The sequence below is a fragment of the Hippopotamus amphibius genome, chromosome 8, assembly GCF_030028045.1.
Source record: "Hippopotamus amphibius kiboko isolate mHipAmp2 chromosome 8, mHipAmp2.hap2, whole genome shotgun sequence".
In the NCBI taxonomy this organism is placed as follows: Eukaryota; Metazoa; Chordata; class Mammalia; order Artiodactyla; family Hippopotamidae; genus Hippopotamus; species Hippopotamus amphibius.
Window position 1 is genome coordinate 99,033,333 of NC_080193.1, and position 26,435 is coordinate 99,059,767.

At 34.4% G+C, this 26,435-nt stretch overlaps 1 protein-coding gene across 1 annotated transcript; it reads right to left on the reverse strand.

Moving 5' to 3' along the window:
- Positions 1–26,435, reverse strand: ZDBF2 (zinc finger DBF-type containing 2). Its single transcript, XM_057745479.1, is given in 7 exon segments — positions 1–4,029; positions 4,031–4,718; positions 4,720–9,024; positions 13,874–14,001; positions 18,660–18,764; positions 20,596–20,671; positions 25,692–26,435. Coding segments are annotated over 5 exon segments (5,889 nt in total). The 5' UTR covers positions 18,720–18,764; positions 20,596–20,671; positions 25,692–26,435; the 3' UTR covers positions 1–3,321.

The window sequence follows — 26,435 nt, forward strand, 5'->3', positions numbered from 1 at the left end:
ACAGAATTTGTTTTAATGGGATTTTATCTACAGTATCGTATACCTTAGACAAGGAACCATTAAAACAGAGCCAATGACAAAATAGTCACGTAACTATAACACATTTCAGGAAACAAACATTAAGAGACAATTCAAGGCTACCCAGTAATAGCTTCTCATAAAACCCAATGAACCTTACAATTGTAATTAGACCTCAGACAGACCAAAATATCAGTTTATGATTAGCCAAGATTAGGAAAATCTTCCACTGTTGACATTTTCATGTTCTTAGTTTGTCAATCAAATACACAGTAATCTGTGATAAACCAATAGGAATTCACTTTATAAACCAATCCTGATAAGAAGCTAAGCTGATCGGCTGGTGCCAGAACATGAAGGTGCAAGTGGGAAATGGAACAGAATGGTGGCATGTGGAAACCCATTCTCAAATTTTGGAAGTCAGTAAAATGATTCAAGAATGGTTTTTCCAACAGTTACCACATTCTCAACACAGAAAGCTGGGCAGCCATGGTGGCAGCTCACTACTGCTGACTCTGTACTTAATTTTAAGATAACAAATTTTTATCTCTGAAATCATGGCACACTGATCTAGTTTCAACAAAATATGGTTTATACAATAAAATATGGTAATAGCTGAAATTCGTGTTTCCTTTTAACATCAATGATAGAAAAGGATCCAGGATTCTTGCCTTAAAAGGATAACTGAATGCATCTGTATCAGCTCAACCAGTGTCCCTGAATAAAGGATCTAAAGATTTTCTGAGTACCTCAGACCTAAAGTGCATACCCTGACATCTTTTATTTGAACTACTAAAATCAGTTAGCAAGTTGAAGAAAAGCCAAACCAATGTACAAATACATATTGGGCCTCCACTTAGGTTACCAGTTTTACTAGATTTTTTGATTATTAAGATTATAACTTATCAATAACAATTAATGGTCTGCCCAAGTTACCAAACCAGTCATTTCAGTTCAAGCTATTAAAAAAGGATACAGAAAAGAAAAAAAAAAAAGAATATGGAAATATCTAAAATGTTTTTAAGAGATAAAGCCATAAGATAATTGGATTTTCATATTAAACCACCGACCCTTTAGGTGGAGGGGAATAAAGATGGTAGAAAAGCATAATCACACTGGCAAGATCGTTTTCCCCTTAAGATCTAATAATGCTAAAGAAAAACCTACAGAAATTTTATGTATGCGTGTGTCCAAATAAGGAAAGTTAGATACCTGCAGATCCAGTTTAAATGAAGCAAGAAGAATTTGTGTTATATATTTAAAATCACCAGGCAGTTTTTTAAAACTGCATTAAAGTTTATGAAATCTCATTCTCTGGAATGCTTTTAAAAGAAAGATAAATTATATTTTGTGTGATTATTTAGGTTAACCCCATTTGAAAGCTGAGATAATCCATTAGAGTTTCTTCTTTTTTAATTATCCAGTTAGAATATGATATGGACAATGCCACTCTGAAACACACAGAAAATAACTATATATTCATTTGTTCCAATTTTTAAAAAATGAAAAATAAGACATCATTTTATATTTGCCATATTCATTCTTGCGATATTATAACCTGCTGACATGAGACATAACCATAAGAAATAAATAAGAGGGACATGATTTGAAGGAGAAAGTTGTATATGCTGTGCTAAATTATGTAATATAAATTAAGATGAAGCTCTTCCACAGCAAATGGACAAAGGGAGTTTTTTAATTTAAAAAAAAGGACCCTAAACACTAACTTTAAATTAATGTATAAGTTCTGAAAAATAAGTCTATAGCAAAATAGTTGAAGGTTCATTTTTTTCACCAAAGTTAGGAAAGCTATGTACACTAGGTACCAAATATATTTTCAGCTGAAGCACTCAATCCTCAAGTAGCCCTTAATAGAAACACCTCTAGTTTACCTCATTACCTCACGATTTGTTAGAGAGCCGAGTCCTCATTCTATCTGTGTATGGTACACCAGAATACAAACTTCTCAAGGCATATGTTCTAACAGGTCTAGAAGGCTTTCTTTGTTGTCTCTAGGGCTTTTTTTATTACCATTCTTCTCACTTCCTGCAACACCGGAAGAGCTCTGCGTGGGTGGCTTGGGAGAAGAGCTTGCTATAGCTCCTGACTGCTCTTCAGCTCCAGCTGTTGCAAAGCATTTTAGCTGGTCTCTTCGCCTTCTTTAACCTACTGACATCAGATTTTTTCTTCTTAAGATGCATCCTAACAAAAGTGCTCCTGGACCAATATTTGTGATGCAAAAAAACCAGAATATTTTGGAATATAATTTTTAATTATATCACTGAGTTTGGTCTGAATCCAAATTGACTTTTTCTGGAGCAATTCTGGTTTTTTGCTGGGAAATAATTGCTCTATAACCTTTTTTGGGAAAACCTGGCTTATTATTAGTTGTCACCTTCCTTCTCTGAATTTTCCTTTTACTTTCCAAAAACTTATTTCTAATTGATTTCAGAGAAATTTTGGCAACATCACGACTTAAAAGAGTTGACTGGAAATTATTTTCTTTTGAAACTTAACTAGAATTCAAAATGTTGGCTTTTTCCAGAAACAAAGAAGATTCACTGGCCTCCTGATGTGACATTAATTCATGTCCTACTGATACTGTCATAAAAGGTGCTGAAGCAGAGCTTTGTACATAAATGTCATCATCTCCTGCATTGGAATTTAGGTGGCTAAAATGAACTTCAACACAGTTATTCCTGTCAGACCCTGGTACCTCTATGTTCAGAGAAGGATCAGTTACAATCTGCTTATTCAATGGGTCATTACAATTAAAGGAATTCTGGTTAAATTTGTACCGTATGCTAATATCCCAATTATTTCTATTATGGTGCCTCCTTTTAGAGAAGTTGTTGGGTTCACCTTTCTTCAGCTTAAAATTTGAAGAAAGAACATAAGTTAAGGCATTTGGTTGCAAAGTCTTCAAAACTGTGATACATGATTCAGGAAATTCAACTTTTACAATTTTTACTTTTTTTCTTGTTTTTCTGTCATTCTATAAAAGTAAACGCTTTCTTACTGGAGAGTCTTTCTCTTGTCCAGTTATTCTTCTTTTTGTCTCTGGATGACTTGTGAGATTGGTTTGAGTTCCATGGCTGACTTTTATAGCCTGGCATGGAGAAGCCACTCGCCATGTTTGTTCATAATGCCTCTGCACTGAAGGATAGTAGCTAGGTTTCTCTAAGGCCACTGAAAAGTCATCAATATCTGAAATACCACCTGTATTGTCATGACAATCTGAAAGAACTGGAACTGATGTAGTGTCCTGATTGAGGTCAGTCCAGGTAATCTTTTTTCCTTCATTCAAATTTTTTTTTTAATTATCCTGGTCTCACAGTCATCACCAAGGTAACAGTGGAAACAACCTTTCTTAAATTCCTTCACTAGAGCATTAACTTTCATGTCATCTTCTCTCATTATCTGAGACCACATTTTCCCCACAAATAAAGGAGGGACATGAGGCAAGTCTTTAAGAACTGGTTCATCAGGATCATCTTCTATGACCTCCTTTGCTTTTTCCAGGTTCCTTACAGAATCAACCACGGGAACAGAGCCTGAATGGGAATCATGGTTTGTTTCTTTCAGGTCAAAAGACATCTTCTTAAATAAGTCTATTTTATTAGCAGTTTCTTGAGGCTGGTCATTGTCAGATTGAAGAGAGGGATCACATTGAAAATTCATCCCAGAGCCACAAGGTTCACAGCTCATACTTTCTAGATCGGTATGTTTCAACTTCAAAAGCTTTTCTTTATCAGGCATTTGATGGATCACCAACTCAGAAGATGCATTACAATCCATCCCAGAAACACTGGATTCACAGTTCTCACCTTTTAGGCCAATATTTACATCTTTCCAAAGGTTGACTCTTTTGTCAACCTTCTGCCATTGGTGAGTCACTGGCTGAGAAGTCTCCCATTCAAAATTTCTTTTAGGACTATTAGATTGACAGCTTTTATCTTCTGGGTCAATATATTTTGCCTTTTTTTTTTTTTCAGGCTCTTGTGACTGGTTAAGTCATGGACTGATGAGAGGCATCAATTTGAAAATTTAGTTCAGAAACATAAGGTTCACAGCTTGCCTCTTCCAGAATAATATAGTTTTGTTTCTGGTTTACTACTTTGAAGGTCTTTTTGGAATGGTTTGTCACTGACTGAGGAGAGGCTTCACAAACATATCCTACCTCAGAATCACGGTTTTCATCTTCCAGAACAAAACTTTCTGCATTTATACTGCTGATTTCTTTGATAGTCATTTGAGGTGAGTCAATCACTGGCTGAAAAGGGACATCAGAATCTGAAATCATTTCACAGTCATGATCACTGGTCATCAGGTCCACAAATAGCATCTTCTGAAGATTTGTTTCTTTGTCTGACACCTGAAGTTGATTTATCATTATTTGAAGAGGAACATCAGAATCACATATTATTTCAGAATCACTAGGTTCACTGGCCTTTTCTACCATGCCAAGATGCTTTTCCATCTGAAGGTTTATTTCTTTGCAAACTACTTGAGGTTGGTCAACTTCTAACCAAAGATGAACACCAGAATTATACTTTATTTCAGAAACATGAAGTTCACGGTTCTTATTTTCTAAGTCATTATGATCCTTCTCTTGCAAGTTTATTTCTTTGACAGCCACAGGAGAATGACCAGCTATGAAGTCAATATCAGAACTTACTTCAAAATCACCTAGTTTATATCTCATCTTCCAGGTAAACATGGTCTTCCTCCCAAAGACCTATTTCTTCAACAGCTTTTTGAAGCTGGCCAGTCACTGACCGAAGAGGATCATCAGAAACAAAACTTATTTCAGGACCACAAGGATCATTGCTCTTACCTTCCAAATTGGCTTGTTGCTCCTCCAAAATGTGTGGTTGCTCAACCACTGACTGGAGAGGGGCATTTGAAACGTAAATGATTTCAGAATCATTGGGTTCATAGCTCTTAGCACCCAGACAAACATGTCCCTCCTTCAGAAGATTTATTTCTGTAATAGCCTTTTGAATTTCATTAGCCACAGACTGAAGAGGTTCATCAGAAACAAAATTTATTTTTGATTCACTAGGTTTGACAACCTTATCTTCCAAGTCACCATGCTCCTTCCAAAGGTTGATCTCCTTAACAACTGCAGTTTGGCCACCCACTGACTGAAAAAGGACATCAGAATCATATACAATTTCAAAACGCTTAGATTCATCTCTCTTATCTTCCATGGCAACTTCATCCTTCCAAAGGCTTATTTCTTTTTCAGTTTCTCTAAGCTGGTTGGCCACTGACTGAAAGGGGTCATCAGAATCAAAACTTATTTCAGAACCACAAGATTGATTGTGCTTATCTTCTAGCTCATTATGCTCCTGCTCCACAATGGTTATCTGAGGATGATCAACTATTGACTGAACCAGGAGATCACAATTCAAACTCATTTCAGAACCACTATATTGGCTGTTTTTATCTTCCAGGTACACATGACCTTCATTCTCGAGGTTTATTCGTTTAACAGCTACTTCAGGTAGATCAGACACAGATGGAAGAGAAACATCAGAGTCATGTATTAATTTGGAAGCATTAGGTTCATCAACCTTATTCTTCAGGGCCATATTCTCTTCCTTCCACAGATTTTTTTCAACAACTTCCTGAAATTGTTTGGTCAATGGCTGAAGAGGGTCATCAAAATCAAAACCTACTTTACCATCACTAGATTCATTGTTTGTATCTTCCAGATCAACATGCTTTTCCTTCAAAAGGGCTAGTTGAGGTTGGTCAATGAATGAATGAAGAGGGGTATCATTATCCAAATTTTTTTCAAAATGTCTAGGTCTAGTACTTTCATCTTCTGGGTCAACATGGTCCTCCTTCAAAATGGTTATTTGAGTTTTTTCATTCATTGACTGAAGAGGGACTTCAGAGTACAAAATTATTTCAGAACCACTATATCTATCACTCTTATTCTCTAGAACAACACGTTCTTTCTGAACATTTATTTCTTCAACAGCTATTTGAGGTTCAGTCATTGAATAATCAGAATCTAAATTTACTTCAGAACCACTAAATTCAGCACTTTTACCTTTTAACTTAGTATTCTTTTCTTTTTGAAGCCATAGTTCTTTAACAACTACTTCAGGTTTGTGAGTCACTGATTGAAGAGAAATATCGGAACCCAAACTTGTTTCAGAAACACTTAACTCATTACCCTTATCTGCTAAGTTTACATGTTCTTCTTTTTGGTTTATTTCTTTAATAGCTATGTCAGGATGATCAGTCACTAAATGAAAAGAAATATCAGATTTCAAACTGTTTTCAGAAACAACAGGTACATTACCCTTCTTTTCTAAGTGTATATTCTCTTCTTCCCAAAGGTTTCTTTCTTTAATGGGATCTTCAGAATGTCCAGTCATTGAATGAAAAATATCATAATCAAAACTTAATTCAGAACCACTAGGTTCATTTTCCTTATTTTCTAAGTGTGCCCACTCTTCTTTTTGAGGATTTAGCTTTTTAACATCATATTCTGAATGGCTAATCACTGAATGAAAACAGATACAAGAATCCAAACTTATTTCAGAACCAGTGGGTTCATCCTCCTTTCCTCCTAAGTATGTACACTCTTCTTTCTGAATGAATGTATCTTTAACAGCTACTTCAGCATGATAAGTCCCTGAATGAAGAGGTGTATCAGAGTCAAAAGTTATTTCAGAAAAACAAGATTCATTACTCTTATTTTCCAGATCAATAGGCTCCTCCTCATAAAAAGCTACTTGAGATTGGTCAACTACTGAGTGAAGAGGAATATCAGAACCAAAAGTTATTTCGGAACTAATTGACTCAAAGCTGTCATCTTCCAGGTTAATGTGCTTCTTTTGTATTTCTTCAACATCCAGTTCAGGATACTCAGTAACTGACATGAGAGGAGGATCAGAATCAAAAGTTAACTCAGAACTGGAGCACCCATAGCTCTTAACTTCCATGTCAACATTTAACACTTTCAGATTTATTTCACCACAAGCCCCTTGAGGTTGATCATTAGCTGATAGATAAAGAGAAGGATGAGAATCAAAACTTAGATCAGAAATGCTAGATTTAACACTCTTATTCTCCAGGTCAATAGCTACTTCCTGAGCATTTACCTCTTTAACTGCCACTTGGGACTGGCCAGGCACTAACTGAGCATCTGTTTTCATCAGATGAAAATTCATCTCAGGACCATGAGACTCAGAGTTCATATCCACAAGGTCATTCTTCTCTTTCAGAAGACTAATTTCTTCAACAGCCCTCTGAGGCTCATCAGTCATGGTCTCAGGAGAGACATCACAATCGAGATGTACTTTAGCACTACTGGGTTTACGAGTCTTATCTTTCAGAAAGACAAGCCTATCCTCCAGGTTTCTTTCTTTGACAGCCAGTTGAGGATGGTCAGCTACTGACTGAAGAGAAACATCACAATCAAAACTTGTTTCAGAACAACTCGATCCATAGTTCTCATCAACCAAGCTAATGTGAACCTTCTTCTGAAGTTTTGTTTCTGTGACAGCCACTGGGAATGGGTCAACCACTGATTGAAGTGAGAAAACAGAGACAGCACTAATTTCAGAGCTACTAGATCCATACTTCATATCAAGCAAGCCAACGTGTGCCCCCTTAGGAAGTTTTACTTCTTCTTCAGAGTGTTGGGGGTAGTCATCAGTTGCCTGAAGTGAGGCATCACAATGAAAATTCATCTCAGAATCACTAGATTCATAGCTTTCATCAACCAGCCTAATATGCATTGCCTTCTGAACACTTACATCTTTAACAATTACTTGAGTTCGGTTGGAAGTCAACTGATGGGAGCCATCACAATCAGAGCTTATTTCAGAAACACAAAATTTATTGTTCTTACACTGCAAATCAGCATGTACTTCCTTTGAGAGGTTTATTTTTTTGGCAGTCACTTTAGAGTGGTCTGTCAGTGAATAAAAAGAGGAACTGCCATCAAAACTCATTTCAGAACCTCTTGATTCACAGTTCTTATCTTCTTGGTAAATTTGCTCCTCCTTCCAAAGGTCTGGCACAGTCTCTTCAGGATGATCAGATGCTGACTGAAGAGGGCCACCAGCAAATTTCATTTCAGAACTCACTAAAATCTTCTGTTCCAAAAAGGCTGACTTGTTAAAAACCAAATGCTTTCCTTCTTGAGTGCGATCCATATTAGGAAAGAATTTCTCATGGTGCTTTGGAATGCCACCTTCAAGGATTCCTTTTCTAGAAGGCATGTCAGTTTTATCCAGGTTTACTGCTGGGTTTACTGTTAATTTGGAAAGATGTTCCAATTTTAAGGAGCCTTCAGTACCCACAAATTCATGGACTTTAAACCCAGTTGACAAAGTTTTACACTGAGATTTTACATCTTTCTGTATAATCAATTTATCTGAATTTATACATAAAGATTTCCTGTTTGATTCTTTAGGTTTCTGATATGTAACTGAAGGAGTTTCTGGATGGGATGATAGCATAGGGTTTCTAGAGTCCCTGTCTAGCTGTTTAAGGTGTTTGTCAACTTTGTTTGGGTCACATTTGCTAACTGAATCCAAATGGGCTCCTAGTGGTAACCCAGTAGTAGTAGTAGTTGTAACTGGTCTTTCATGAGAACTTTCAGGTAAATGACTAACAGGAGCATTAGAAATCACTGATGAACATACTACGTTTTGTCTATTATTTGTAGCTTGATCAATACCAACTGGATTAAATTCTTTCATACTGCTCCCAATTTTATGAATGAACCCCAAGGGCTGCTGCTGTCCTTTCTCCATTTTTTGAATAACTGATGGTCGAATTGAAACACTCTGTATATATTCCTGAGATTTACTAGGTCTAGAATACAATTCTTCAACAGGTTCAAGAGCCTTGGTGGATATCTCTTCTCTGACTCCAGCAGCACCCTCATTTATTACTTCAGGAATAAAATCATCATTAGGAACCACTCCAGAAGGGAACACAGTAGCCATATGAAGTCTCTCATTTTGCATTGATCTAAAAAGCAAGGGGGGGAAAATCCATAAAAATATTCTCACATCTGTTTAAGATTTTTTTTAACGCATAATAAATGTTATTTTCTTTCTATCCTGGGCCAGATACCTAGAAAACAAAGAGTCTCAAAATAAAAATAATTTTCTAACATTTGGCTAAGAAAAGAAAGGAAGGCAGAATCGTAAAATCAAATAAGTTGGAAATCCCCAAAGATTTTCATCTGTATTTGTGCATGTTTAAAATTAACAACTAAATCACAATCCATACTTCTACTCATTTTATACTAATTTTACAACAAAAAAAAGCCTTCCAAAAATGTAACCATTAAAGGTTTAAAACCACTCTTTTATATAACTCTTATGGTAAAAGGGAAAATTTTTAAAACCATCTACAAACAAAATAAATAACTGTATATTAAATCTATGAGATATGATCAAAATGAAAACTTTACACTTTTATACTTCCCATTAAAATAAGAATTAGCAAACAGAAATTAACTAAATAAGCACCTAATTCAAAAAGACAGAAAAATAACCAAATCTCCCTACCTCAGGAAAGCTGAAGATATAAATTAAGAAAAAGAAAGACCATTAAATAGGAAACAAAAATAAAGCAAGAGCTGATTTTCAAGAAGTCTAAAATAATAGAAAAACCAACAATGTCTACACAAGGAGGGAAGAGATGAAATTTTTTAAAGATTAACTCTAGAATTTACAAAGATTATAAACATAAATAATGTGGTATTGGCATGAGATTAAAAAAATTCAAGGAAAGAAAATGGTATTCAAAATCATATATATAGATATAGATGCAGATACACAAAATAAGTCCTGCCACATACCACGTATAAAAACAAATTCCAAGAAGATTAAAAACATTTAAAAGAAACAATGGAAAGAAGAAAAAGACATGAAAGAAGCCATAAAGAAAAATTATCCTTAGATTATGTCAAAATGTTTCTTTCTATATGGTAAAAAATAACATACACAGTTGATAAACACATGACGGATTCTGATATTTAAAATACAAATAACATATAAAACACAAAGAACTATATCCATAAATATTGCATACAAATCCAAAATATACAAACAATTCAACAGAAAAATAAGCAAAGTATATGAAAAAAACAATTCACAGGATAAATATATGTCTAATAAATATACAGCAAGAGAAATTCTACTTTATAAATAAATAAAAGCTAATTAAGAGAGACACTTTTTGACATATTATTTTAGGGGGAAAAAAAGAGTTTGATAATCCTGGCGTTGGCAAAAGTGACAAGAAATGAGCACTGTCATATACTACTGGTGTATATACATAAATATATACACCAGTATATATTTTATGCAATAAATTATATATAAATTGGTATAGTCTTCTAGGAAACGTCTATCAAGAATTAAAATTTTCTTCTCTAAATGTCTGGTAGAATTCACCTGTGAAGCTACCTGGTCCTGGACTCGTTTGTTGAGAGTTTTTAAATTACTGATTCAATTTCATTACTGGTAATTGGTTTGTTCATATTTTCTATTTCTCCCTGGTTCAGTCTTGGGAGATCGCATCAATACATTTCTATAATTTGACCATCTCTTCTAGGTTGTCCATTTTATTGGCATATAGCTGTTCGTAGTAGTCTCTTTATGATCATTTGTATTTCTATGGTGTTGGTTGTAACTTCTCCTTTTTCATTTCTGATGTTACTGATTTGGGCCCTTTCCCTTTCTTTCTTGATGAGTGTGGCTAAAGGCCTATCAATTCTGTTTATCTTTTCAAAGAACCAGCTTTTAATTTCACTTATCTTTTCTCTTTTTTTTAAGTCTCTATTTCATTTATTTCTCATCTGATCTGTATGATTTCTTTCTGCCTGCTAACTTTGGGTTTTGTCTTTTCTTCTTTCTCTAGTTCCTTTAGGTGTGAGGTTAGGAAGGAAAACTTCCAAATCAGTCTATGAAGCCAGCATCACCCTGATACCAAACCCAAACAAAGATATCACAAAAAAAGAAAATTACAGGTCAATATCACTTATGTACATAGACACAAAAATCCTCAACAAAACACTGGCAAATCGAATCCAACAATTCATTAAATGGATCATACATCATGATCATGTGGGATTTATCCCAGGGATGCAAGGATTCTTCAATATCCACAAACCAATCAGTATGATATACCATATTAACAAATTGAAGAATAAAAACCATATGATCACCTCAATAGAGGCAGAAAAAGCTTTTGACAAAATTCAACATCAATTTATGATAAAAACTCTCCAGAAAGTGGGCATAAAGGGAACATACCTCATCATAATAAAGGCTTTATATGACAAACCCACAGCTAATATCATACTCAACAGTGAAAAGTTGAAAGCATTTCCTCTAAGATCAGGAACAAGACAAGGATGCCCACTCTCACTACTTTTATTCAACACAGACTTAGCCACAGCAACCAGAGAAGAAAAAGAGACAAAAGGAATCCAAAATGGAAAGGAAGAAGTAAAACTGTCACTGTTTTCAAATGACATGATACTATACATAGAAAATCCTAAAGATGCCTCAAAAAACAACTACTAGAGCTCATCAATTTGATAAAGTTGCAGGACACAAAATTAATATACAGAAATCTGTTGCATTTCTATACACTAACAACAAACTATCAAAATGAGAAATTACGGAAACAATCCCATTTACCACTGCATCAAAAATAATGAAATACCTAGGAATAAACCTACCTAAGGGGGTAAAAGATCTGTACTCGGAAAACTATAAGACATTGATGAAAGGAACTTAAGATAACATAAACAATTGGAAAGATATACTGTGTTCCTGGAGGAACCAATATTGTTAAAATGACCACACTACCGAAGGCAAGCTACAGATTCACTGCAATCCCTATCTAAATACCAATGGCATTCTTCACAGAACTAGAACAAATAATTTTAAAAGTTGTGCGGAAACACAAAAGACCCGGAATAGCCAAAACAATCTTGAAAAAGATGAACAGGGCTAGAGGAATCATGCTCCCTGACCTCAGACTATACTACCAAGCTACAGTAATCAAAACAGTATGGTACTGGCACAAAAACAGACACATAGATCAATGGAACAGGACAGAGCTCTCAGAAATAAACCCATACACTTATGGTGAATTAACCTGACAAAGGAGGCAAGAATATACAATGGAGAAAGGACAGTCTCTTCAATAAGTGGTGCTGGGAAAACTGAATAGCTACATGTGAAAGAATGAAATTAGAACATTCTCTAACACCATATACAAAAATAAACTCAAAATGGATTAGAAACCTAAATGTAAGACCAGCTACTATAAAACTCCTAGAGGAAAACATAGGCAGAACACTCTTTGACATAAATTGCAGCAATATTTTTTTGGATCCATCTCCTAGAGCAATGGAAGCAAAAGCAAAAATTAACAAATGGGACCTAATTAAACTTAAAAGCTTTTGCACAGCAAAGGATACCACCAACAAAATGGAAAGACATCAGGCATACCCAAATTTAAGAATGTCCTACAAAATAACTGGCCAGTACTCTTTTAAAAAGTGTCAAGGTCTTGAAAGCAAAAACAGACTGAGGAACTACTCAAGATTAAGGGAAAGTAGGAAATGTGACAACTCAATGTACTGTGTGGTCCTGGACAGAATCTTGGTCCAAGAACAGAACATTAGTAACACAACTGACAAAATCTGAATCAGGTCTATAAATAGAAAAGTATCAATGTAATTTCATGGATCTGATCACTGTACTGTGACTATTTTAGATTTAACATTTGGGGAAGCTAGGTGAAAGTTACACAAGAATTCCTCGTACTAGTTTTGCAGCTAAATTTTTGTAAGCCTGAAATTAATCCAAAATGAAAAGTTAAAAAATAAATATTTTTTAATGTCCACAAACTTTAGCCCAGAAGTTCAAATTCTAGGAATCTACTCCATAGAAAGAGTTGTATGTACAAATATGTTTGTTGAAGCATTGTTTATATACACTATAAACTGGTGATTTATATTGACACCAAGATAGGCTAACTCCATCTTTCCACCAGCTAAGAAACCACATATTTTTTCCTAACTTTTCCCCATTAAAACTTTTTTGCCATTTGCTAAGTTCTAGGTTGGTGACTTGCAAAGTGTTCAAGAAGTTTATCCTTTTTTCTGCTGCTACTGCTGAACTCAACTAATTCTGCACAGACGTGCAAATGATCGATTTTGCCTTATCTTGTATAGCTGTAGCTGCAAATTCATCACAGTACATAATCTGATTTTCTACTAAAGTTCTTCTTTAACATAGGATATTAACTTTTTAAAACGTTTTCAAAATATTTATTTTTATTAAAACAACCAAAATAAATTAATACAAGAGTAAACTATCAAGATACTGACAAAGTATAAAAAGAGCCAATTCTATTTGATAAAATAGCAAAGAGTTAGAAAATAGTTCCATTAATGTGGAATTAACTTAGTTTTTACCTTGACCACATTTACTAGGCTACTGTCACCAAATATTGGGTTACTAATCTTGCAAAAGTTGTTTGCTCCCACCTTTTGACCCTGCTTAATCCTGTGACATCCTTACAAAACACCTTAATGATATATAATTATTGAATGGCCTAAGACTTTTCTTTAGAAAAAGCATAGTGTAGTCCATAACTTCTAGAGTGAAATTTTACCTAAGCTAAGAAAAAATTTTACATAATTGCAGAGGTAAATTACTAGATAAAATTTCATGTTATATTCCTTGATTCAAAGGTTCACTTTAGGAAGTATTAGAGCATTAACACAAACATCTACTGTACCATATAACTAACTATGTACTAATATTATTCCACTCAGTTACTTTACCTGCTTTTTTGATAATGATATGAGTGGTGCCACAGTACATCCCGCAAGAAACGTTCCATCAAACTAGTGGTACCCATCCATTGTCTACTTTGTGTGGTCAAGAATCTGTGCTGATCACTGGATATATGCTATAAAGTAAAAAGAAAATGAATATTTTTAAATGGTAATACTCATTAGTAGTGAGAGTGTCACAATACAGATTTATTATACTCCTGGTAGAAGTATAAATTGAAATACCCTTTCTATAAAGCATTTCTAAAATACGCAACTGAAAACCATCAGGGGAACTCAAATCAATGCAGAATATTATAGGACGTGGAGCTCACTCCTCCTCACAAACATATCAAAAATACATCTACATGTGGAACAATTCTCACCGAAAACTAAATGGAAATGGGTAAAAGGACTCCTGTACAACCAACGCTCTAAGAAAGATACACACATAGGAAGGGTAGGAAGGGAAGAAAAGCAAGCGATGGGATTGGACCTGTGCCTAAGGGAGGGGACTCAGAGGAAAAGGGAGATCTGTCACACTATCAGGAGGGTAAACAACCCACACACTTACAACCATTCTGTTTTTCACTTCTAGTACAGTATTCAATAATTACATGAGCTACTCAATTATTATAAAATAGGCTTTGCGTTAAATGATTTTGCCCAATTGTAGATTGATATAAGTGTTCTGAGTACTTTTAGGGTAGGCTAGGTAAGCTATGATGTTATGTTAGGTGTGTTAAATGCATTTTCAACTTAAAATATTTTCAGATAATGATCAGGATATAATCCCATCATAAGTTAAGGAAGACCTGTATCATCTTCCTGTGACTTGGCTTTTCACTTTCGTGGTGTGTGTGTGTGTGTGTGTGTGTGTGTGTGTGTGTGTGTGTGTGTGTGTGTGTGTGTTCATAAGTAAAGTTTTATTGGTGCCCCCCGCCCCCAAACACACACACAAAGGAAATCCAGCATCTTTCCCAGGAATAGTTACAGGGTACTTTTTCGCTTTCTTAATCATCTTCCATTGTTTAACTTTATTGCAGTCCAATTTACCAATTTTTTTCTTTGTCAGTACTTTTGGTGACCAGCTTAAGAAATCTCTCCTCACCTGAAAGTCATGAAGATTTTCTCCTATTTGTTTCTAGAAGCTTTATTGTTTTACCTACAATACTTACATCTACAATCTACATGGAATTGATTTTTGTACCCAGGATGCGTTGGCAATAAAATTGCATTTTCCCCCCAGTGGATAAACAATTGACCCAGTATCGTTTATTGAAGAAAGCCTAGTCCTCACTGCTCTTTAGTGCCATCTTTGTCACAAATCAAGTATCCACATTCACATCTGTTTCTGGAATTTCTGGTTTATTTCCATGGTCTTTCTAACCTTGCACCACTGTCTTATTGACTATAGTATAATAATGTTTTTATATCGTGACAGTAAGTCCTCTGACTTCGTTCTTCTTTAAGATTATCTTGGTTCTTCTTGGTCTTTTGCATGTCCATATATATTTTTAGAATTGGCTTACTTTTTTTTTTAATTTTATTTATTTATTTATTATTTTTTGGGGGGTACACCAAGTTCAATCAACTGTTTTTATACACATATCCCCTGGCTTACTTTTTATATTTAAAAAACTGCTGGAATTTTTATTAGAATTTCATTGACTCAGTATATCAGTTTGGGCAGAGCTGACATGTTCAGAACATTGATTTTTTTTCCAATTCATGAAAATGGTATATCACATCAATTATTTTTTTAATTTTTCTTTAATTTCTCTCAATGTTTATAGTTTTCTGTATAAAAATCTTATACATATTTTGTTATATGTATTCCTTAAAAGTTGATGCTTTTTGATGCTGTCGTAAATATCTTCTTCAAATCTCATCTTCTATGTGGTGTTTACATATAGAAAGACAATTTTTATTCTTTTTTCTAGCCATTTTTTATTGAAGTATAGTTAACTTACAATGTTATGTTAGTTTTATGTGTACAGCAAAGTGATTCAGCTATATATATATTCTAAAAAGACAATTTCTTTTTTTGTTGGCCCAAAATGTTTTTAAAAATCACTTATCAATTCTAACAGTTCATCTAGATATCTTTAGGATTCCCTTTGTAAGCAATCACACTGTGTACAAATAGTAACAGTTTTATTTCTTCTTATCTAATCTTTATCATTTTCTTTTCTTTTTCTTTCCTTATTTTCCTGACTAGGACCTCTGATAAAATACTGAATATAGTTTAATTCAAGCATCAAGTCTATTTTCACTTAATATGTTACTGATATACTTGTAGTTAATCTTTGTTTTTATTTTTAAATGTTTTATTATTCTATTCTTGCCTATACAGTGTCCCTATTTCCCTTCTTTCTTGTTTTCTTGTGGACTATTTCTTATTAATCCAGTTTTATATACAGTATAAAGATTTATATTTTATATACACTTTTTTCCTAGTCTATTAGTGGTAACAGATTATAACATGCAACACTGACCGATCAAAGTCTAAAACTACTTGTTACTTTTACTCTCTTCTTGAACAGTGCAAGGTCCTTAGGAATTAGCTCAATTTACTCCCCTTCCAATTTATATGCCACTGTTGTTAATCTCACAAGATAGTCTTCATTTACACTGCCCACCTATTTACCTTTCCATTGGTCTTTGTTCCTTCCTGTGCCTCTGAGCTTCCAACTGGGATCATTTTCCATCTACCTGAAGAACTCTTTTTAGTATTTCCTTTAGTAAGAGTCTGCTGGTGACAAATTCCCTTAATTTTTGTTTCCTGAAAATATTTTATTTCACCTTATTTATCAAGTATAGAATTTTAAGTTTGTAGTTGTTTTTTTCCTTTGGCTTCCATTATTTCTGTTGAATATTCTGTTCAGTATTCAGCTAGATCTGGTCCCCATATATCTTCACTGCCTTTGTAGTTCACCAAAGCTTTGAATCATATATATACACATATATATGGGTGTGTGTATTTTTTTCAAGCTTTTATACTTAGTACAAATTGCCACAGCAGTCATCAACAGAATCTTTGTAAATGTCAGTTTAGTACAGGGTATCCAAATGTCTAAAAATTATTCTTCTAAACCTTAAGCAAAAAAATTTTACTGAATGCTTATAGACTAGAACTTGTACTTAAAGCATAAATATGTTTTATCATCATCAAAAGTTCAACAAATAATCTTCCACTCAAGTGATAATATAATTTATCAATCATGAGAGAAATATTAAAGAGAGCTTTGAGATTTATTATCTGCCTCCCATGTTTATAACCAGCATTAAAAAGTATTTCGTTTTTAAAAAGGCAGAGGTATGGAAATCACAATAAAAACTTTTCCTTAGTACAAATTTAAGTGATTACTATTAGATCATTGAACAAAACAAATGCCACTAAACAGCAGAATTTTTATATATTATAAACTTGTCATAGATATCAGCAAAGATCAAACAGTTTAGCACTAGCAGAAGATTCATTATATTATTGCATCACTTATGACACAATTTCACAGCTGAAGAAAAACTTGAGAATCTTCTAAGTTAACAGTCCTGGTCAGAAAACTGCAGCTACTTCTACCACGAATACTTATTTCAAAATCTCCATAATTGATGCTTCACAAACTCTTCCAACAAAAAGAAGAGAAAGGAACACTACTCAACTCTATGAAGCCAGTACTACCCTGATAACAAAACCAAACACATCACAAGGGAAAAAAGCTACAGACAATATACCTTATGGATATAGATGCAAAAATCCTCAACAAAACATTAGCAAGCCAAATCCAGCAACATATAAAAAGGATTATACACCATGACCAAGTGCAATTTATCCCAGGAATGAAAAATTGGTTTAACATCCAAAACTCAATGAATGTAATTGTTATAGACTGAACTGTGTCCACTCCCTGAAAAATTCTTATGTTGAAGTTCTAACCACTAATGTGGCTCTATTTTTAAAATACAGGGCTTTTAGGGTGTCATTAAATCATACCACACACAAAAATTAACTCAAAGTGAATCAAAGACCTAAATGTAAGAGCTAAAACTATAAAACTCTTAGAGGAAAACATAGGCATAAATCTTCATGACCTCGGATTAGACAATTTTTATGACACCAAAAACACAAGTAACACAAGAAAGAAGACAAGGCAAAGTCAACTACAGCAAAATTTAAAACTTTTGTGCATCAAGCATAAAATTCAAAGTCCTTACCTAGTCTTACAATGACCTGCAAAACCTAATGCTCTGAATTATTTACCTGTCACTTAACATCCACATTCCACCTGACCTCCACTGCAGCCACACTGGCCTCCTGGCTTTTAGTTAGCAGGCTAACCACTCTTCTGCTTCAGGGTCTCTATCCTTGCTCTCCTGTCCCTCTACCTAGAATTTCTTCCCCCAGATATAAGCAAGCCTGGCTACCACATTTCATTCAAATCTCAGCTCAAATGTCACTTCCTTAACTTTACCTGGCCACTCTCCCTAAAATCGCACATTCTTCCCTATTTTATTTTCCTCATAATATTTATCACAATCTGACACACTATGTACTAAATTTATATGGCTACTTACTTTCTGTCTTACTGCACTAAAGTGTAAGCTTCATGAATAAAGGAAACTGATTTTGTTCATGACTATATCCCTAGAAACTTAAATGGTATCTACCCATTAGCAGATTCTCAATGCGGTCTGTTTAATGAATGAATAAATGAATTCAATTAAACATAAAAGAAGGGAAAGTTATGACTAGGTCCTTTGTAATATAAGCATAATAATAGGATCTTCTCACCTGTTCCAGGTTATTATAGCGTACACGGCAATAGCTGCAATATCCTTGTCTGTTCTGCATAATGAATAACCAAAGTCAGATGGCTATTGTCCTTGAACACTCAAACTAGAAAAAAAAAAATGGCAAAAGCAAAGTAATTCCTTACTACCATGAGGAAAATAGCTATGATAATATCAGAGAACAGAAATTCATTCTTGAGTCCTACTCACTCACATTTCTAATAAGCATGAAAATATACAAGGCTACCATGAGCTGCTGAACCAATCAGTGAGCCTGGGATAAAATGAGACCTCTGCATCTTCTACCCTTTTTTAATTGAGGAATAGTTGATGCAAGATATAGGTTTCAGGTGTACAACATAGTACAATTCACAATTTTTAAAGATTGTGTATAGTTATTATAAAATATTGGCTATATTTCCTGTGTTTTACTGTATTTCCCTGTAGCTTATCTATTTTACACATAGTAGTTTGTACCTCTTAATTCCCTACCCTTATCTTGCCCCTCTTTACTTCCCTCTCCCACTGGTAACCACTAGTTTGTTCTCTGTATCTGTGAGTCTGTTTCTTTTCTGTTACATTCACTAGTTTATTTTTTAGATTTCACATATACATGGATATATATGATACCATACAGTATTTGTCTTTCTCTGAGACCTATGCATCTTCTAAAAGAATAGTGTGCTGCCAATATTTAAAGCCTAGATGACTATATTTTTTATTGATTTTCGGATAAATTGTTGAGTTATCAGAAAGTGGTTCAGTACTGAATACAGTACTCAATTTCTAAGGGCAAATTACTATTTCTAAGTTGTTACTATATTTACTACACTCTAATATGAAGCTCATTAATTTTCCCATTATGTATCTATATAAAATCCCAGATTATGTGAACTCTAATTGTCATATACAACATCTTATTCTCTACCATGAGAGTAAAGATAACACATTCATTTTCTGCTTAATCCACAAAGAGGCAGATTGTAAAGTAACCTATCCAACAAAGTTGCTAGAAAACAAATTTTTTTTAAAAAAAGGTATTGGTGATTCACCAAAGAACTTGAAAGAGCAAATAAATAAATGTATATATATATAAAATCTTCATATGAAATGAAATGCATATGTAAAAAATGTGAGAACATAGCAACTAATACAGCCTCTGAAACAAAAGACGTTTCTCTTCTGACAGTTACTAAAACCAAACAAATCTGAAGAATTTTTTTCCAACTAGTGCATAAGATTTCTCTACAAATACAGAATAGTTTCCAAGTTTCTACCCTCCTCCCCAAAACTGTAATTCTTACATCATTATATACTGCAATGGTTTCCAAAGCAGGCTGAATATAAAAAGCATCCCCCAACATTCTGATTTAGTAAATCTGAGAATAGAGCCTAGAATTCAGAATTTTTTTAATTCCCCAAGTAATTATGATACACACGCAATTTATTCACTTATACAAAATGTAACAAATTTAAGTGAAAAATTCAATACAATGTAGTTTTTTGCTGTTTTGTGAAAGTGAAAATAGGATTTTACAAAATAATTCCATCGTTTTTAATTCTAATTAAACACCCTTATCTGTCAAAAAATATAAGAATGATCCTATAATGTTATGAGTGTTTCTGATAAGACTATCTTGCAACAGAAAAAGTTTATTCATTTTTTAAAAATATTTTATTTATTTATTTGGCTGCACCGTGTCTTAGTTGCACACACAAAATCTTTAGTTGCGGCATGTGGGATCTAGTTCCTAGACCAGGGATTGAACCTGGGCTCTCTGCATGGGAGTGCAGAGTTTTAGCCACAGGACAACCAGGGAAGTCCCAAAAAAGTTTATTTATTAAAATCAACATTCAAAAATTGAAATCACAGCCTTAAAATCAATGAGAATAGAAAAGCTTCATTAAATCAAAGTGCTATAATAACATTCACTTACCTATTACTTTTTATTATGAGAAACTTTGAAAGTGTCTAACTTCTCACAGGGAAGATAAATCAGTTAAAACCAGCCTCTGAAATAAAGAATATATAAGAAATTATTTACATAAAATTTGGTCTTTTTTTCATTAATTTCTTCACTTATTAACCTGAAGCAACAAAATGAAAGAACGCTTAAGTTGTATTCATAGATATGGCAATTTTCAGGCTGAGAGAACTCTAGAGTTTAAACCTGAACCCTGAAAATCATTAAATAAACTTGTAGTGCCTTATTTAAAATATAATTAAAACATTCACTGAGTAAAAGGCAAAATGAAAGTATGAGTCTAACATTACACATACACACATACAAAATTTAAATACTTTAAATATTTTTTGATCTTTAACCCTTATGGACTTTAACTCCCATGGCATTATTACCTGCCATTTCATCATCTCTAGTGCCATATATATGCAAAATGAAATAGAGCTACAATAAACCAAAAGCACCTGTTGGCATTTTGAAATATTCACTTGCTAGGACCTCAAAAACTTAAGGAATCAAAATCCCCTGGTGGGGAGCCAGGCACATGCACATTACACATATTTAAAATGTTTCAAGGTGATTCTGATATAGGTTGAACCAATAATATGTCATTTCTCACGTACTAACAAAATTCCAAAAGGGACCATTTCTTTGGGGCCTGAGATTACATTACTTTCCATGACCAAATGGGTCTTTTTGTACAAACTCTGCTATTTTTATAAAGTAACAAATCATTTACCTTGAGCAGAAAAGGTCAGATATTTCATCAGCTATATTTAGTCCTGGCAAACATCTATAAAGTAAAACTGTTTAACAAAAAAAAGATAAGCCCTATAAGTGTCTACCATTAACCAAATAAATACCCTCAAGTCACCATTTAAGTTTGAAAAGTGACACTAATTATGTTTCCAATAAGAGGAAAAAACTATTAACTTTTGAACACAAAAGTTAAAGACTCATTGAATCCCACATGACCTCTTAAGATTGTTCTGGAACAGAGAAACTCTGATGGCCCATATAACCCACCACCAAACACTTCAGATCTCTGGGTTCTGGGAACAGTAGCTGTAAGAACACAGGCACAGCTGTGCCTCTGGTAGGGTTAATAACAAAGAGGCCATCAAACCCAAAATGAGCTTCAGGAGAAACTTTTCAAAGAAATATTTAAGTGAAACTTAAGTTTGGGTCCTGAACTAACCACACAACTCTTAGCTCTCCTGTTAGTTTTAATAAAAAAAAATACTGTCAATTCCTTATCACCTATCTATAGCAATTGACAATAAGCCAAATTATCCATTTTTTTATTCCTTCACCTTGTCATGGACAAACTGTTAACCCCCCTCTTCAGGATCACTGGTTAACAAAAAATTCTAACACTTGGACCCAAGACTAGACACCACTGCATGATCACAGAATAAACATTTAGCACCTACCCTGTGCAGAGTTCCATGCTAGGAGCATCAAAGAATAGAGAGAAATATAAGACAACCTTTCTTGTTCTCAAGAAGTTTAAATGGAATTGGGAAATAAATACAAAAATATCAGGTGGTATCTGAGAAATGCCTAGGCACAAATAATAACTGCAAATGGGTTTAGCTGTAAAATTCAGTTTTAGCTGGAGGAACCAGGGATGTCACAGTGGATATGGTTTTTTAACTGGATATTGGAAACTGGGTGGAATTTGTTTACACAACTGTCAGGAAAAGCTATTTCAAGTAACAAAGAAGCAAGAGTACAAAAGCAAGAAAAAACAACGTACATTTGGAGATAGTAGTACATTGACAAGTTCATCTGGAGCTAAGTTTTCATTTAAGAATTTAAGGGGCATTAAAGCAAGAAAAGTAGACTGAGTTTTGACATGATAGGATTTAAAAGCAGACGATTTAGACCATATCTTCAGGCAGTGTACACATTTTTTGGAAAGCAGTGTACTCAGGAGTGCTTTTAGAAAATTCTGGAACACTAGTTCTTTCCTACTCAAAGATGCTTTTCACTGGATAAGGAATATAACAAATTATTCAGCACTATTTCCTAGAATACTGGAGAATTAGTTAATAACCAAAACATATACATGCAAAGAGTCAATATCCCTTAGAACAAAGACTTAGTCTCATTTATGCTTATAAATTAGGAAAACACACATGAATTTTTTCTTTAAGAAATGACTTTTATTAATTTTATTATGAAATTTATTAATTTTTATCATGAAAGTAAAACAAAATTAGTACAATTATAAAAATTAAGAAATAAAGTGCATAAAAATCAGCCATAATTCTACTATCCACCATTCACATTTGCCATATATCCTTCTTTGTTCTAAACATGTTTTTACAAAAATGGAATGGTAATTCCCATTCTATTCTATAGCTTCCTCTCTCATTTAATCATATATGATGAACACCTCTATATGGTATTATATATAACTCCAAACAGAATGTTTAAAGATTGCATACTATTGCATACTATTTCATTTTATCAATGTAAGATAAAAGCCCTCTTATCTGACAAGACCCAGTAGTTGGTGAGTTAACTTTTTAAAAATTAGTCAATAAGATGATTTTTAAAACAATACACACACAACCTTGATATTTCACCTAACTTAAAACATACAAATGAATCCATATTTGATTTAAGGTCAAGACAGGCTTTTCTGTTTCATTGAGGTCTTTTTTGTGGATAGGGCAGCTAGAGTTCTAAGTCTTATTTTTTCACATTTTCATAAACATATCATGATTTACCCTCAAGGAGTTTCTGAAACGAAGTCCCCCTAAACCAAATTCCCCTGACAAGTTTATGATTAACCTCTCTATCCAAAACTTTATTCCCTTTTTTGCCCCACCCCATTCCCTTTAGGATTGAGGAGTATCAAAGAAAAGGGGGACTGAGACCAAGCAGGACCCTGTGGGGCCCCCCGAGGTACAAAAGCTGCTCCATGTTCCCCATTTCTTATTTGTAGAAAAAGGCTTTAGTCTCCTAGGCCTTCCCTGAGATCCAAAAAGCAGACTCAAACAGTTACCAACTAGGGAAGTGAGAAAATGCAGAAACAAAGGAAAAGCAGTTAGGCAAGAAAAGTAATGATAGCTTAAACAATATTTCAGCAATAAAACAGTTCTCGTTCCTCCTCAAGGGATATATATATATATAATAATCTGAAGCATATCTTTGAGTTTTTCTCAAAGCATATCTTTGAGTTTTTCTAACACCCCTTCCCACCTGGTGGAGGATGGTGATTACATGCTAATCACAAGTAGGCAGACTTCAAACTGGTTGGAACCAGAAGGTTAATGATTAAGAGTCCTGAAACATCACCCTGTTACCTCACCACCAAAGAAAAAGTCCACAAGCTGCAACCCTCACCCTCGAGATGTTGCCCTTAAAATCCCGTCCCTGAAAGCCATTGGGCAGTTTGGGTCTTTTGAACTCAAGCTGCCTGTTTTCCTTGCTTGGCACCCTGCAAATAAATGCTGTACTTTCCTTCACCACAATCCGATGTCAGTAGATTGGCTTTGCTGTGCAGAGGGCGAGCGGACCCAAGTTTGGTTCAGTAACATTTCCATTTTTGTCTCTCTAAAACAGAATAAGAACTTAAAGACATTTTCCAAACTGAAAGAAGTATTATGATTAATGTTTAAGATTTTCCCCAACCTTTTACAGTTCTGACACCCAATGAAGTACGTTTGCAACAGCCTTTTTTTGAGGCCAAAGCATTTATTTTTCATAAAAATTAAAATGCTATAAAAAATGACAATGCTTATACACTTATTTCATTGGTTTATGTAACATTTAAAACTGCAAAACCAATCTGGGGCAGTGAAGAGAGATCTCTGAAATGCTTGAGATAACTTCAGCAGAACTGTCTCAAAATAAAGTGCCTTGAGTTATAAGTGTGTGAGTTTCTCAAGCTGACTGTGGTACTGAATAATAGCTAACAAAACCCAGAATCCTTGTGGGAAATACTTTTCAGTTGCCTAACAACAGACATCAGCTCAATTATAAATAAGGAAAGACAACAGAAGGGCATTTGGTCTACTGAATAAGAAAATCTAAATTATTTTTCTAGCAATAGGAAAACAATTGGGGCACAATCACAAACAACAGCCAAATGATATAAAAAGACCATCTTAATTCAGCATCCCTTTCCTTATAACATTATTAACTAATTTTCAATTTCCCACTCTTTTAGATTACCCACCTTATCTGGGTTTACCTCTGGTGACAAGAATTATCCTGGACACCTCTATTCAGTCCTTTTTTTTTTTTTCTTTTTCTTTTTCCATTCAGTCTTAATAGCTAACTTTTAGTGAGTACTTAATCTGTGCCAGGCATTAAATCAACAGTTTCACCTGCATTATCTCATCTGAATATCAAACAGCCTTATAAGTTTGGTGTTCCAGTAACACCCACTTTGCAAATCAGGAAATTGAAGTTCAGAGAAAAGCACTATCTTGTTCCAGGTCACACCAATAACCAGTGTAGCTGGGATTTGACCTTAGGATAATCTGAGCAGTTGATGCTCTTAACCTCTAAACTTCTTTAAAAGGCTTTCTCTCTGTATTTTCAGGAATGCTATTTGTTTTAATAGTAGGTGAAAACAAATAATTAAGGATCTAATTTGCTACAATAAACACTGTTACATAGACCAAAGAAAAAAGTAAAACTCTGGTTAAACAATTGCATCATCGCTCCCATTCTTTTTTTTTTTTTTTTTTGGTGCCCATTCTGAGATGAGTGCTGACAGTACCTTGGATCAGTGACTTTCAAATTTAATTAGCATGGCACACGGGAAGCAATACATTTTATATCACAACACAACAATATGTAGACACACATGCACACACCACACACACATGCACACGTTAACAGTTTCACAAAACAATACCCTCATTACATATAATGCATTCTGGTATTTTCTATGTTACCTTATTTTGGCTTATGAAATTAATTTAGTGGTTATGATCCTCTACATTAATTTCACAATTCACTAATGGTTTGAAAAATGCAATTTAAAAAAAAAGTTGCCTCAAATTATTAACCAGAGCAAACACTATTTTATAGAAAATGACTGTTACCCTGAATTCAGCTTATTTCCATCCAACATCTTGGCCACTGCAGTGATATTTTATTAAATCTTTCAGGAGTTTCTTTGCTAAGGTTGGCCACTGGTCAAGGTTCAGGGAGAAGAAAATTCTTGCCTTACAGGCTTTGGGTCCAAATCAGTGCAAGTTGAGAAGGCAGTGGAAAGATGTTTATGCACTGACATAGAAAAAGTCCTTCATGTATGAAAAAGTAGATCGCATTAACACCCCACTTATGTAACACGAATATCTGTTTGTGTCCCAAATTGTTCATAGCGACTCTCTCGAGGATGAGATTGCTATAGCTTTTTCAGCGTCCCCCTTCCCCCACAATACATAATTGCTATAAAAAAAAAAAAAGGAAACAAAATTCAATTTGAGGGGGTAAAAAACGTTTTGGTTCCGTGAGAGCCAGTATCTCTTCTACGTGCTGACAGATTCATCTCGCCGGGAAATGTTAGGAACTGGAAAGGGCCTTACAGAGCACGTGATAACGCCGGCGTAATTTCACCAGATTTACACAACTGTTGCACGACAATAGTAAAATTATCTTTAACCCAAAAATCTAACGCTTCCAAAGTAAATTCTGATGGCCAGAGACCGGTAAAGGCCTAGACTTGGGTACAGCTGGACACCACGCAGGACACTGGGCGAAAGGGATCTGCGGACAGATGGCTCCGGATCTCGGCCCCACAAGCGCCCCTTCCCTCCCCGCGGCTACGAAGCCCCAAACCCAAC